Consider the following 14,273-nt stretch of genomic DNA (forward strand, 5'->3'; position numbering starts at 1 on the left):
CTGCGTTTTGCAATTTCTGCATTTTAAAAAAAAATTAAATTAACTTCATAGCTAAAAACCCTAATTGGATATTATAGCACTCACCAATCTAACCATTTATTTTGGCTCTCTCTCTCTCTCTCGACATGTACTTGAACAAGCAAGTATGCATGTGATCGTGTGATGTGAAGATAGTATAACAGTTCTTACGATCATCATCGCAGTAACTTGAGTTAATATATATGCATGATTTTAGGTCATGTAATTATGTTTTGTTCTTTAAAATTTTTTTGTACTAGCTAGAAATTTCTCAATTTTTTTAAAATTAAAATAATGTTATTATAAATTTTAATTGCTAACCCATTATCTATTATGTTAAAAAAATTGATAAAAGAAAATATGTTTACGATGTGAAACTTGCATTACTGATGAAGATTAATAGAAAACAATATTTGTTTGTCAATAAAGTCCAAAACTTTATCGAACTCGCTTATGCTAAACTCAAATAAAATTACACCGAACAAAAATCGTTAGGGTAATTTCCCAATTTAAAAAAAAAATCATTTTTTATAATATTGAGTCCACATCCACTAAATAATTATCTAAGAAAATTGAAAGAATTCTACCATGCATTATACATAACCAACCAATAATTGGCTATAATCACTAATTTACTTTTGAAATTTTGTATGAGCCTTTGCCGAAAGAGTTTAAAATGCATGTCACTAAACCATATAATGAAACAAATGATCCCATGTACCATGCCAAGAATTCTAAAGCATCTATAATTTTACATGATTGGCATATTCTATACTTACCAAAAGGATCTATGACTTCGTTTAAATAGTCAAAAAATAAGTCAGGTAACTATAAAAATTGTTGAAATTAAAAGTATCTCATAATTATTACCATAAAAGACAAGAAATTCTAAAGTAATACTTGAAAAGATTCAACTTTAAAAATTGGAATTAAAAAGTATAAATGAATAGTTATAATAGTTGCATTCACCAATAGTTTTCAGCACATAAACTCTCGTCACTACTTAGTTAAAAAAAATTAACATTCTGGTAGCATCATCGTATTATTAACTAGAATAAAAAACTACATCATTGTTGAAGTAGCTAAAGAAACCGGTGAAAAAAAGAATGAATAAGAAAAATATTAGTTTGAAGAGGGAAAAGATTTCTAAAAAAGATTATCTTATGAAAATATATAAAGTGGGTATAAAAATTGTGCGTCATCAACATATCTTGTTCTCCAAATACAAATTTAAGATAAAATATGCAATAATTTTCTTGGTAAGATAAAATTTTTAACTTGAAAATAGAGATTATATCAAATGCTACTAATTCTATATAGATCATAGAAACCTCATAAACAATTTAAAAATAAAACTAAGACACTAGTAAAAATAAAACAAAGTTGTCGACACCATGACAAGGGAAGAAATAATAAAAGTACTGAACAAAACATAACTTCTTTGAACTCCAAAAGAAAATTAAAAAAAAAAAGACATGGTGATGAAGTTATTTGTTTATCAAGAAAGAACATGAAATGGGAAAGAATCTACCATAATGATACATTAGTTATAACAATTACTATTAAAGAATAAGAATTATTATTAACGTAAAACACATTTTAGTGAAATTAAATACTCATATAAAGCATTTCAAAGACCTTATCAGAATATTCCAAACCTTAAGAAAATCATAAATGAAGTAAACCTTTATGAATGCATTTTTGGCATCAACAAGAGAAAATTCTTGAAATTCTTACATCATTAGGAGGAGAATAGAAGAAAGGCCTAAAAAATTCTTAAATCATTATAGATATGCAACCCCTTTCTAACTAAAAAAAGAAGGTTCAAAGACTCGTGGGTGATTAGTCGCTCTCAATACATTTCTCTTCTAAGTGTAAATAATTTTCTTTTTTTTTTTGTTGAAAAAGAAAAAAATGTGTCTATGACCAGGAATATCCACAAGTTTTTAAAGTCCTTAAACATACCTAAGATAATAAATGCATGCTTTAGTCCCAAGTAAGCATGGAGATTCATTTCAAGTCTTTCTTCGTAATTAACTCCCACTCTTAACCATATGACTTACAACATCATAGTCATAGTATTAGAAAATATTTAACGTATGATTCTCACATTTCTCTTTGTGCAAGTTTTCATAGAGAAAAAAAAAACATACTCTCAATTCTAAGATAACCAACAATATAAAAAATTACAAAAAATAATAAATATAAACATAAAAAAGTACAACTTATTTTTCAATATTAATCAACTGTTTATTTTTAAGTAACAGATCAGAAAATTTGAGTATTAATAAGATATATGATTATTGTAAAGTATTTATTAAAAAAATAAATTAGATTAGACTGGATAATAAAAAATTTAATACTTAATTGTAAAATATAATATTTTTGTTATATGTGGTGTATGTTTGATAACGTAAAAATTTAGTGAGATAATATATAACTTGACTTAAATTGTCATTCTAATTATTACATCATTCTCCATCAGCATCTTCAAAACTAGAGCAAATTTTTTTTTTTTTTTTAAAATGCATATATATTTTTATTTTTGTTAAAGGAATATTATCCAATTTATTAAAACCCACCAAGAGAAAATTTTGGTCGGTCAATTTAGTCAAGTCAAACTCTCAAATTGACTCTTGTGAACCGACTTCTTCTTCCACATTTTCTTAGCCCCAGACTTGCAAAAATAAAAATAAACCAGAAATTGGGTAGGGAAAAGAAATATTTATTTTTTACAAAAATAATTTAATTTTTTAATTTTTTTAAAAAAATATTAAGAAAATAAGATAATTTTAATTTCTTTTTTTTTTTCTCTACTTGAAAAATCTGCTGATGCTAATACTTAAACCCTCAAGTTCTTAAGTGAAGTGAGAAGATTAATACCTAAAACTGTTTAATATAATTAATTAATTGTATCTATCATGTTTAATTTATGGAATCGTACCCATCTGGGCACACGATTATATATATTTATACACACACACACACACATATATATATATATATCCACATTAATTAATCTTCCGTCATATACTTTCTTATTGATCTTTTTATTATTTGTAATTTTAAACTTCTTTATTTTTCAATTCACTACATTATTAAGATAATTTTAATTACGAAAAGCAATAATTTGACTTATGAATCTTCGGAAAGATTTAGAAATGCTTTCCATTTATATAAACACCAAATGATTAGATGAAGGGACAGTGACACCAAAAAGCTTTGGGATGAAATAAAGTAAGCTGGCCGGCTGCCAGGCTTGACTTGTTCAGAATATTCAAGAATAAATTAGTCAAAAATGTCATGTGTGAATTATTAATTTATTAATCCTACTAAACTACATTATTGAAGCAATTAATCTTAAGTTTAATTAGTTCTTACTTTTAATTTTTTTTTTTAAATAAATTATTACAACAAACGATCATTTAAAATCTGTTAAAATTATGTATATATAGTTATTGACGTAGTTATATCTAAAGTATTTATTAACACTTCTATCGTGTTCTCACATCATTTTTTGTCGAATAAAAAAATTACGTTATACATTATAAGACCTAGATTGTAATTTCATATTTTATAAAATGAAAAAGAAACCTAAAAAAAATTGAACAAAAAAAAAAATTATCAGTGCGAACTAATTTATTTTGAATTGAAATGAAATGTTTCTAATGTGCGAAGAACAACGGTTCTCGTAATGATCATGTTGTTTCTAGTTATGCATTAAACTCTAATCAGATACAATTTAGGAATCGAATTATTTACTTTATTGGCTGAACCACCTAGCTTAAATGAAACCCTAAGAAAGAAAGTGTTTTTTCTTTGAGCTTTCCCTTCCCCCTAGCTCATGAATTTATGGAAATTCGTAGGTTATAATTTCTTCCTCTTTTCTCTCCAATCTTAGGATAAATCTCCTCCAAAGAAAATTCATATTTTATTCTCTTCTCATTTAAAATAAAATCTCAATTATTTTTACGTACTCGACATTTCTAATTTAATTAATTCTCTATTAAAGTTTTTGAACGAGCTAGAATTTGAATTGTATCAAAAGATAAAAGGAGATTAGGATTTCAACATTGAATATAAATAAATCTTGAAAAATTCTTAACCTAATTACTTTAAAATGACTCTCTCTTAATTCGATTTTATTCTCGTCGTCTTTTTACATTTAATCTCAAATTAGCATATCTCGTAAAGAGTTTAGGCTCAATTAATATCATATTTTCAGACTCTAGAGTTCAGAATAATTAAAATACTAATATTAGTTGGTGTAGGATTAATATTTAGGATAAATATTAAGGATTTTAATCTTCATTAATTATCTATGTAATTTAGAAAGGTACATTTGTATTTCTTCTTTGCTGGCTCCTCCGTACTTGTCAAGTTATCAAATACCTTTATTTACTTTGCCCTTAGTTATACTTTATAATTAAATTTGAACTAGATTACCCAATTAAATACTTTTTTAGTTAGGTGTTTAAACTTAAATTATAATCTATTTTACTAAATAACTCTAATCATTTAGCCAATGGTAAAATTATCAGCCCTTAATTATTTTACTTCAAATTATAAGTAATTAATAAAGAATTTGATTAGTTTTTCTACATTTTAATTTTACTAAACTCATGATTAAACCCTTTAATTAAATTTACTATCATAACTTAATTGATATCATTAACTAAAATTTGGGCTCACAAAAATACAATATTTCCTCAAACCACCAAGGCTTACGAAAAATTTATTAGGACAAAATATACGATCTTATGAGGCTAAATTGCCTACTAACAATACATTAAATAATCAATTACATTAATAAATAATATAATTAAAGTAATTTCATTTAATAATTACATTGAATTCACATACAATGATATCTAACAATATGGTACACTCATTAATAAAATGTAAATGACATTTCCCAAAAATTACATTCTTTCTGTTTATTGTATTATGTAAAGACATGAGTTATAAATAATGCTAAGCCTAATAAAATTTATTGAAACCTTAATATGCACATAATTGCAATAATATGCAGCTTTTGACAATCTAATTTAAATTTACACTATATATATTTTTTAAGTGCATCAAAATTATTACATTTGATTGTAATGTTAACGTCAACAAAATACTTTTAAATATTATTTTATATCAACATTAATTCATAAGTCATTTTTTCAGTTCTTAATCTAAAAAAGGTAAAAGATCATAATGTAACCCTAAACATCATTTCTCAGCCCGATAAGCTTCAAATATATTTTCAATGGACGAACACAAAAAAACCTTTTTAAACAAATAGAAAGTCATTTTTCACTCTATACAGTTCAAATATATAATCATCTTACTGAAAAATACTTTTTAAACAGATAAACTAACTCCGCATTTAGAATCTGTTTCTGAAACTGATGAGTTATTCTTCTCTTGAGGAACTTCCGTCTGTAAAACTTGCTTTCCCTTGAACACACCCCATAGGTAAAACTTTTCTTGAAATCCTAAAAATTAAAAAATTATTTTTTTCTCAGTAAGTCGAGTAATCATAAACTTATAGAAGACATAAACTTAAAATGATAACAAAAAAAAAGTGAGTTAGATGAGGGCTGTTTTCAAACTATGGAGACATTTACACTCACTCCAAAAAGGCATTGGCAGTACAAGAGAAGTGAATATCAAGAGTTCCACATCTTCAACCACAGCTCTCATGGCAAGATCGTTTTTTATCATTACATCTACTAGACTGTTGAAAGTCCTTTCTGGCCTGTAACAACAATTACAACTTGGAGTAATTAGACAGGGAAAACAGAAAAGAAAACAAATGTATATTGCCAAGGCATTACCTTCCGTTGTTTGGAAAGAAAAATAGAGCAATATTTTCATCACTTGGTCCCCGTTCCTGGAAGCTCTTAGGCCATACATCAGATTTCGGAAGCAACTCAGGACAAAGAACTTCAGGTAACAACTTTGCTGCCTTGCATGCTTTTGGACATGCTAGGTTGGACAAATGTCCGAAAAGCCCACCAACAGTGTCAAAATTCTTGAGTAACAGATTGAAAGATCCCCTGTCAACAGACAAATAGACAAGCTCATTAGTTTTTACTTTCACCTTGCATGCAAGAAGAATAATTCACAAGTCAGACGGACTAATTTCTTACCTCCAGATTGGTTCAATGATGGGCTGTGCAGGACCATAATAGAATAATTCCGGACTGGGTTTATCCCCATCAGTTTCAGCTTTCTCATCAGAGCTCACCGTATCTTGAGGCCCCTTTCCTCCAAGCCCCTTATCTTTGTCAGGAGACTCTTCACAAGCCACCTCAAGGAGTTCAGTAGTGGCATTACTTTCTGGTCTACAAGCCTCTGATTTAGAGGACTTGGCAGTTTTATCTTCCTCTATATCCTTCGATCTTCTGTGATGTTTCTTCTTCTTGGCCATCTTTTCGGAATGGCTAAGATTGTCAAGACTAGATGGTTTCACCATCTTTATCTCACAATCGTCGCAAAACCAGGTCACAGGTTCCACAAAAGTTGGCGGTAATACATCTAAGCAATAGCTGAACAAAGGGAAAGATATAATGATAAAATCCTTCCAAAAAATTCCATGAAACAAAGAATGAGAGAAAATTTTGATCCTTGTTCAGACCATTTAATGTACAAATCGTGCAGACGATGAAAAAAATGCATTCAATAACCATGATACTGCCACTTCTATCTTTTCAGAGAAGTATGGAGATTTTGCAAGATTATCCTAAAATACAAAGCATATTTTGGGAGCCAGCACAACCCAAAACACCAACATAAGGGTTTCTACAGTAAGGGCGATATATAAAATAGAGAAGACTGCAACTTACCGGTGCACGGCATACACCCGACAATGCTTGCAGTAAACCAAAGCCTCAGAGTAGCCTTTGTCACCACAGGTCTGACAAATAGTCACCTGAAACAAATGAATTATTCAGCATAAAGTACCATTTCAAATCCATTCCACCGATTAACACCTATATCAAGGATAGAAAAGTAAATGTAGAATCACCAAAATATCAATAAACTAGACACAAGCAGGCACCCAAGTGCCCAGATGCACCTAGACAATGTCAACAGAAGAAAAGAAGATGGAAAAGAAAGCATGCAATAAACTAGATCAGTCTGAACTATGCACAAAAACTGAATTGGGGCTACACCGAGTGATATGCAGTTTCAAGGTTTTATACAAGCCACCCATTTGATTTATTTTTTCTAATTTTTAGGTGCTTTTGCCGAGGAACTAATTCCTTAGTCAGTGCATTGTTATTGGTCTCACTAAAAGTTCACTTTTCAAACATAATTTACCTATCACCTTTCCCTGTCATTACCGGTTATATATTATATACCCTAACCAACCACAGTCTTCTTCTACAAATCCTATCACTTCTTTCCAATTAATCATCTTCTAGTTCTAACAATTTTTTTCCTTGAATCCTTTTCCAATAATCCTTGATTTCCAATTCTCACAGTCGTGAAGTTTCTGCTCCACCATTCAAAATTAGCGAAACGAAAAACAAAAAGGAGAAAGTAGCGTAAAAGGTTTTCCGGAAGGAAGAAGGAGAAGTAAAACCTTACCATAGTGAAGAAAACAATAAGGGCTTTCCAGAAAGAACTTCGGTATGACGGTTAGGAAGAAGATGACGCGTAGAATCTGGGACTAAAATCCCTATGATTTTAGGGTTATCAAAAGCGAATATGAGCAGCCGACTTGCACTCCTGATATACTATTGGGCTGGGGAATTCTAAACGCTGGCAAGTAATGATTTTCTTCCTCTTTTGAATTTCCTTTCTTTGGCCACTCCCCCCTTTTATACTATTCGTAGTTTTAGCTTTTTTGTTAGAATCATGAATCTGAAAATAATATTATCTCTGCATTAATTAACTTGGATTTTAATTCTTTAATTCATAGAATGATATTGAAATTTCGGATAGGTTAGGGGTAATGGAGAGAATAAGCACCACCACCATGAACAACCGCAGCATCGGCTGCCCGTCATAATCTACACCATGTCACCCAAGGTAATCCACACAAACCCCAGTGATTTTATGAACCTAGTTCAACGCCTCACCGGCTCAACATCATCATCATCATCATCAACGTCCCACCACCATCAAGATGACATGGGCTTTGGAAAGGGTTCAAAGATAGATCGTGTGGTGGAGGACAAGTCTTTTTCCGGGATTTTGTCACCGGGCCCCTCTTCACTGGCTCCTGTACAGCAGAGTTTCTTTCCACCGCCGTCTAATCCTACCTCCATGATCGGTTTCTTCAATGATTTGAGTCCAGTTCTTCACGGTAACGAGAATTTTATGAAGGGCAATTCTATGCTTAGTCTTACAAGCTTGATCTTACCTTGTATCACATCCCCATCAGCTACTACTCCGTCTATAGACCTATTCAACAATTTCTTTGACCTTTAAATTGATATTTGAGAATGGATTTTATCTTATATTTTAAAGGAGAATGGATTCTGATCTTTAACAAGCTCGCTCAGAGTATAGAGATCTATACATGTATAAAAGTAGATTTTTATACCCCTCTTGTCATTATCTTTTTTCCGTTCATTTCATATATATGGATTATTCTGGGAGGGAAATTGGTAAACAGGTAGACTGCTTGTTCATCTGTTCATGTTTATAGAAGCTTCCATGAAAATGAAAGATGATGAGGGAGGGACAAAAATAGTAGTATGTAAGTTTGTAAGAATGGAGTTTTGGAAAGTTGGATGGTTTTTAATGTCATGGATGGAAGTTAGCTGGGAACATTGGCTAACTGAAAGCAAAATTTCTAGACCTCCTGTTTTTGTTCCATTATTTATCATGTATTCGTTGCAGCTACTTACAAATTGATTAATCTATTCACACAATAATGTCTTCATCTTCTCTTTGCCGTACTGGGTTTTTGCAATTTCTGCCTTCTTTAAAATTAAATTAATTTCCTAGCCAAAAACCCAAATTTGATATTATTGCATCCACCAATCTAACCATTTACTTTCGCTCTCTCTCTCTCTCTCTTGACATGTATTTGAACAAGCAAGCTTATAACATTTCTTATGATCATCGCAGTAACTTGAGGTCATGTAATTATGTTTTGTTCTTTAAAATTTTTTTGTAGTAGCTAGAAATCTCTCAATTTCTTAAAAGTTAAAATAATATTATTGTAAATTTTAATTACTAATCCATCATCTATTATGTTAAAAAAATTGATAAAAAAAAATATGTTTATGCCGTGAAAATTGCATTACTGATAGAGATTAATTTGAAAATATATTTCTTACTCTTCATGAGACTAACTAATCCCTTAACAGCTTTACCTGTTATGATAAGATTTTCTTCTTTACATTCCTAACACTACAACAAGTACATTTCTTAAGAACTCAACTGTTAAAACAAATTTGCCCACTCATGGCAAACTCACACGTTAAGATAATTGTGATGGTATGCATGCAACTTCTACTTGTTCAAAAATCTAACTTGGCATAACAATTTCTATATAACCCATTTTTGAAGATTTTGGGTTTACTTCCTAACTTCACATTAGTTGAAGATCAACAACTTGGTCACTTGCATACCACTAATACGACATTGTCTAACTTGGGGCAAGATTCTCCCTACATATTCACAATTTGACTTGCATGTTTATATGGAGATTAAATTCATGTCTTTCACGCTTATTTCTCACCCTTCACAATATAGGTTAAGCATGATAGACATTATGCTAAGGAACATGTGATTCTCATAATTGTTTGTTCAGTTCTTCAAATTAAAGAGTCTCTTCATTTCAAGATTATCGCTTGTCTTTTAGTGTCCATAATAGAGGCTATTTTTCTCCTTGATGACACCCTAACTACCTCTTCACGATGAGTTTAATTGATCCTATAGACCGTATCAAGAATTTTAAAGCACCCATGAATTTACATTACTAGAATATTCCACACTTGCAAAAAGAATCCATAACCTCTTTTAAATAGTTATAAAATGAGTCATGTCATTTTAGAAGTTGTTAAAATAAGAAATACTTCATAACTATCATCATCGCTGACAAAAAAATCTAGGTTAATACTTGAAAAGATTTAACCTTAAAACTTTAAAGTAAAAGTCCAGATCAATAGTTATAATAGTCGCATTCATCAATAATCTTCAACATATAAGGTCTCGTTGATGTTTAATAAAAAAAAAAACATTCCAGTAGTATTTTTGTATTATTAACTAAAAAATAGTATACATAATAAATGGTTAAATAAATCTAAAAAAATATGACTACGAAGAGTGAAAAAAGTCCTAAAAGAATCCTCTGATGGAAATTGTAATGTGAGCATAAAAGTTGTGTGTCGTCAACATATCTCGTTTTCTTACTAGATTCAAGATAGAATGTATGTCAACTGGCTTAGTTAGAGGAAGCTTTTAACTTGATATCAAATACTACTAATTCCATATAGATCGCAAAATTTTCATAAAAAAGTATTTTTACTTTAAACCTGAAATTAAGACACTAATTAAAAAAAAAAAAGCAAAGTCATCAACACCATAGTAAGTGAAGAGATGGCAAAAATACTAAAAAAAAGAATATAATTCTTTTGACCTCTGTAACACAAACCAAAGTCAAAGAGACGAGATACAATGAAGAAGTTATTTGTTTCTCAAGAAAGAACACGAAATTGGAAATAACCCATCATAATGACGCATTGGTCATGACAACTACGATTAAAAAATATGAAGTGAGAAAGATCTTGGTTGTTTTGATGCATAAATTGAATAATCACATTGAAGCCTTTTTTAAGACATGAATCTCTTAGTAGAATTTAATTAAAATAGAGTGCAAGTAAAAAGTTTCATCACTTTATTGCTTACCATTAGTCAGTACTCAAGTCAAACCATAGTAACACTTGAGATCCTGCAAATAGTAGTCAACCTTTCTTATAGTGCCATCATGTCACAACTTGTCTTTTATGTCTTGAAATGAATTATCTCTATTCACTACTTATCAAATTTCTTACTTTTTTGACTACATGGGAGATTAGAATTGATTAGCAGACAACCATGAAATATTATTTAGATACTCCTAGACACTTAAAAAATCCATCAAAGAAGATAAAAAAAAGATTAAAATTGAGTCGAACATTCCTATAAACTACCCTCAATAAAAAGTACCAAGAACAAATAACTAAAGTATAAGACATGGAAAATAAGAGTTTTTTTCAAGCATTATCTTCACGTACTTGCTTAAAGTCCCTCTAACAAAACAAAAACTCATTCAAATATATACCAATATAAATTGTACACTAACCCACTCTTTAAATCCATCAAGCAAAAACAACAAACTTCACCTTGGACAGACAACAACCCTAAGAGAAAAAAATGAGAAATTTTTTGTAAGTTGAGTTAATCGGAGAAGTAAAGTGCCTTGAAAGTTAGTAAATATACTCTTAGTAAAGAAAAAAATAATGCAAAAAATGGATAATCTATGTAGATTCTGAAGACCTAAACAAGACATGTCTAAAGATTATTTAACCCTCCCAAATATTAATAAAACAATTGATTCTACACTTGGTTATGGTCCACAAGCTTTTGAAGTCCTCAAAACACATATAAGTTATAATGTATGCTTTATTCCCAATTACGCATAGAGATTGATTCCTAAGTCTTTCTTACTAATTAAGTCTCGGTTTTGACTATATGATTTATAACATCATAGTCACAACGTCTAGAAACATTTAGCAAAAAGTTCTCATCTTTCTTCTTGTGCAAGTCTTCATAAAGGAAAAAAAAAATGTATTATTAGTTCCAAGATAACCAATCTAACAACTAATAATATAAAAGATGATAAAAAAAATAAAAAAAGAGATATAGGGTATTTATGAAAAAAAATTAGAATGTTTTTTATTAGAGTGGATAATAATTAGAATGAGAATTAATTAGGTTAAGTTATATTATCTGACATTAACTTGTATGTTACCTAATTAATTAGAATTAATTAGGTTAAGAATTAATATAGCAAAAATATTATGATATACATATAATATATATATATATATATCTCCTATCTCTTACAAGCCAACAAGACATAAAATTTTGGTCGGTCAATTTAGTCAAGTCAAACCGTCAAATTGACTCTTGTGATCCGAGCTCTTTTTTCCAGGTTTTCTTAGCCCCAGATTTCCAAAAGTAAGACTAAAGAGAGCAATTGTGTCGTGCAGCAGGGAAAAGAAATATTTATTTTTTTTTTCTCGACTTGAAAAATCTCCTGATGCTAATACTTAAACCCTCAAGTTCTCAAGTGAAGCAAGCAGATCAAAAGTAAACTGGCAAGAAATTATTTTCTCATATTCAAAGAATCTTTTTCCAGCCTTCCAAACACGGGTTTTGCAGTCTGGCTTGAAACAATCTCATGATCCTACGACTGTTCAATTTATGGAGTTGTACCCATCTGGGCACACGATCATATATGCATACACACATATATATATTCACATATACTTTCCTCTTGATCTTCTTTTCGTTATTTGTAATTTTAATTTCTTTTTTTTTTACTCTTCAACCACCGCCACTACATTATTAAGTTAATAATTTGACTTATGAATCCTCGAAATGCTTTCGGTTTCTGTGAACACCAAATGATTCGATGAAATAAAGTAAGTCGGCCGGCTGCCAGGCTTGACTTGGCTGTGTCACCTTTTCTACAAACAAACCACTGAATTATTAATTTATTACTGCTACTAATTGAAGTAATTATTTTTCATTGCATTTTCTCAGATAAATCTTAAATTACGTACATATGACGTACTTACATTTATATTGTTCTAAAGCATTTATTAGGAATCAAATTGTTTACTTTATTGGCTGAACCCTAGCTTAAATGAAACCCTTAAGAGTACTTTAACCAGTTAAATACTAATTAGGTATTTAAACTTAAATTACAATCTATTTACTAAATAACTCTAGTCGTTTTGCCAATGGTAAAATTATTAGCCGTTAATTATTTTACCTCAAACTTGAGTAATTAATAGACCATTTGATTAGTTACTCTACATTCTAATTTAATTTAACTTAACTCATAATTAAACCCTTTAATCAAATTTACTAGTTAATATCATTAATTAAAATTTTAGCTCACAAAAATACAATATTTCTTCAACGACCCAAAGGGTATGAAAAATTTATTAGGGTAACATATACGACCCCATTAGATTAAATTGTCTACTAACAATATATTAAATCATCTGTTATATTGATAAACAATATACTTAAAGCAACTTAATTTAATAATTACAATGAATTCACATATAATAATTGATACTAGCAATATGAAACACTCATTAATAAATATTTCTCATTAAGTACATTATTGTATTATGGAAAGAAATGAGTTGTAATTAATATTAAACCTAACAATTTACCCCAAACCTTGATATGCTCATAATTGCAATAAACTAATTTAAATTTGCACTATCTACATATTTTTTTTATATGCAGCAAAATTAATATAATCCAATTTGGAAGGGGTTCAGTGGAAGATTGGGAGGGGCTACGTCATTAAATTTTGGGAGGATGAGTTGTTAGGGAGGGGTAGTCTCAAAAGTCAATTCCCAAAAGTTTATAATTTACACATTGTTTCGATCATAGTGAATGATATAATTTTAATGCATTATATTCTACAAATGTGAGAAAATCATGTTTGTTTTAACTTATAATAGTAACAAACGGTATCTGACCGACAAATTTAGAATGAATTTTAAAACTACCGAATCGATGGTATGTGAACAACATATTATTTTTTTTCTACTTATACCTTCATATAATATACTTAATTCTATTTTTATCATCATAAATTATTATTTATTTTATTAAATATAAAAATTTAATTTAATTATGTATAATAATTATTTATTTAAATACAAATGTAATTATATTGATAAATAATTTATTTTTTTTATTACATAATTCTTATATATCATTTATTATTACATATAATAGGTAGGGATAAATTAGGAATTTGACTAAAAATACAACCATATCATTATATCATCCAAACAAAAATATGTCATTAACATACATTAATATACAATCATCCAAATATAAAAAAAAATTTATCATTCTCATCCTAGGTCATTATCATCTAATCACTGCAATTACCGTACATTAATTAACCATTACTAAAATTTATCAAAATATGGTGTTATAGGAAGGATGTGGAGGTGACGAAGGTAAACTTGGACAGATGGGTGGGATATTGACTTGGTTAG

At 29.3% G+C, this 14,273-nt stretch overlaps 2 protein-coding genes across 2 annotated transcripts; one reads left to right on the top strand and one right to left on the bottom strand.

Annotated features, from left to right (window-relative positions):
* Positions 1-5,598: 5,598 nt before the first annotated feature.
* Positions 5,599-7,355, bottom strand: LOC148270486 (PHD finger-containing protein 1-like). The gene is made up of 6 exons (XM_088221332.1): positions 7,336-7,355; positions 7,063-7,090; positions 6,858-6,943; positions 6,162-6,560; positions 5,847-6,068; positions 5,599-5,767 (listed from the first exon to the last, which is right to left on the bottom strand). The coding sequence occupies exons 1-6, from the start codon at positions 7,353-7,355 to the stop codon at positions 5,599-5,601; spliced, it is 924 nt and encodes a 307-aa protein (XP_088077458.1).
* Positions 7,356-8,037: 682 nt separating this feature from the next.
* Positions 8,038-8,451, top strand: LOC148270487 (uncharacterized). Its single transcript, XM_088221340.1, has one exon. It carries the CDS (start codon positions 8,038-8,040, stop codon positions 8,449-8,451), a length of 414 nt encoding a protein of 137 aa, XP_088077466.1.
* The last annotated feature ends 5,822 nt before the right edge of the window (positions 8,452-14,273 follow it).

This window comes from Carica papaya, chromosome 1 (genome assembly GCF_054855325.1).
Source record: "Carica papaya isolate Zhongbai chromosome 1, ASM5485532v1, whole genome shotgun sequence".
Lineage (NCBI taxonomy): Eukaryota > Viridiplantae > Streptophyta > Magnoliopsida > Brassicales > Caricaceae > Carica > Carica papaya.

What these genes read in the sequence shown, in the direction of transcription:
- LOC148270486 (XM_088221332.1), bottom strand. Translation starts at nt 7,355, where the DNA reads ATGACAGGGAAAGGTGATAG. An exon ending in ATGACAGGGAAAGGTGATAG is followed by an intron (nt 7,091 to 7,335) that starts GTAAATTATGTT and finishes GACATTGTCTAG; the next exon opens with GTGCATCTGGGCACTTGGGT. An exon ending in TTCTTTCCAAACAACGGAAG is followed by an intron (nt 5,768 to 5,846) that starts GTAATGCCTTGG and finishes TTGTTGTTACAG; the next exon opens with GCCAGAAAGGACTTTCAACA.
- LOC148270487 (XM_088221340.1), top strand. Translation starts at nt 8,038, where the DNA reads ATGTCACCCAAGGTAATCCACACAAACCCCAGTGATTTTATGAACCTA.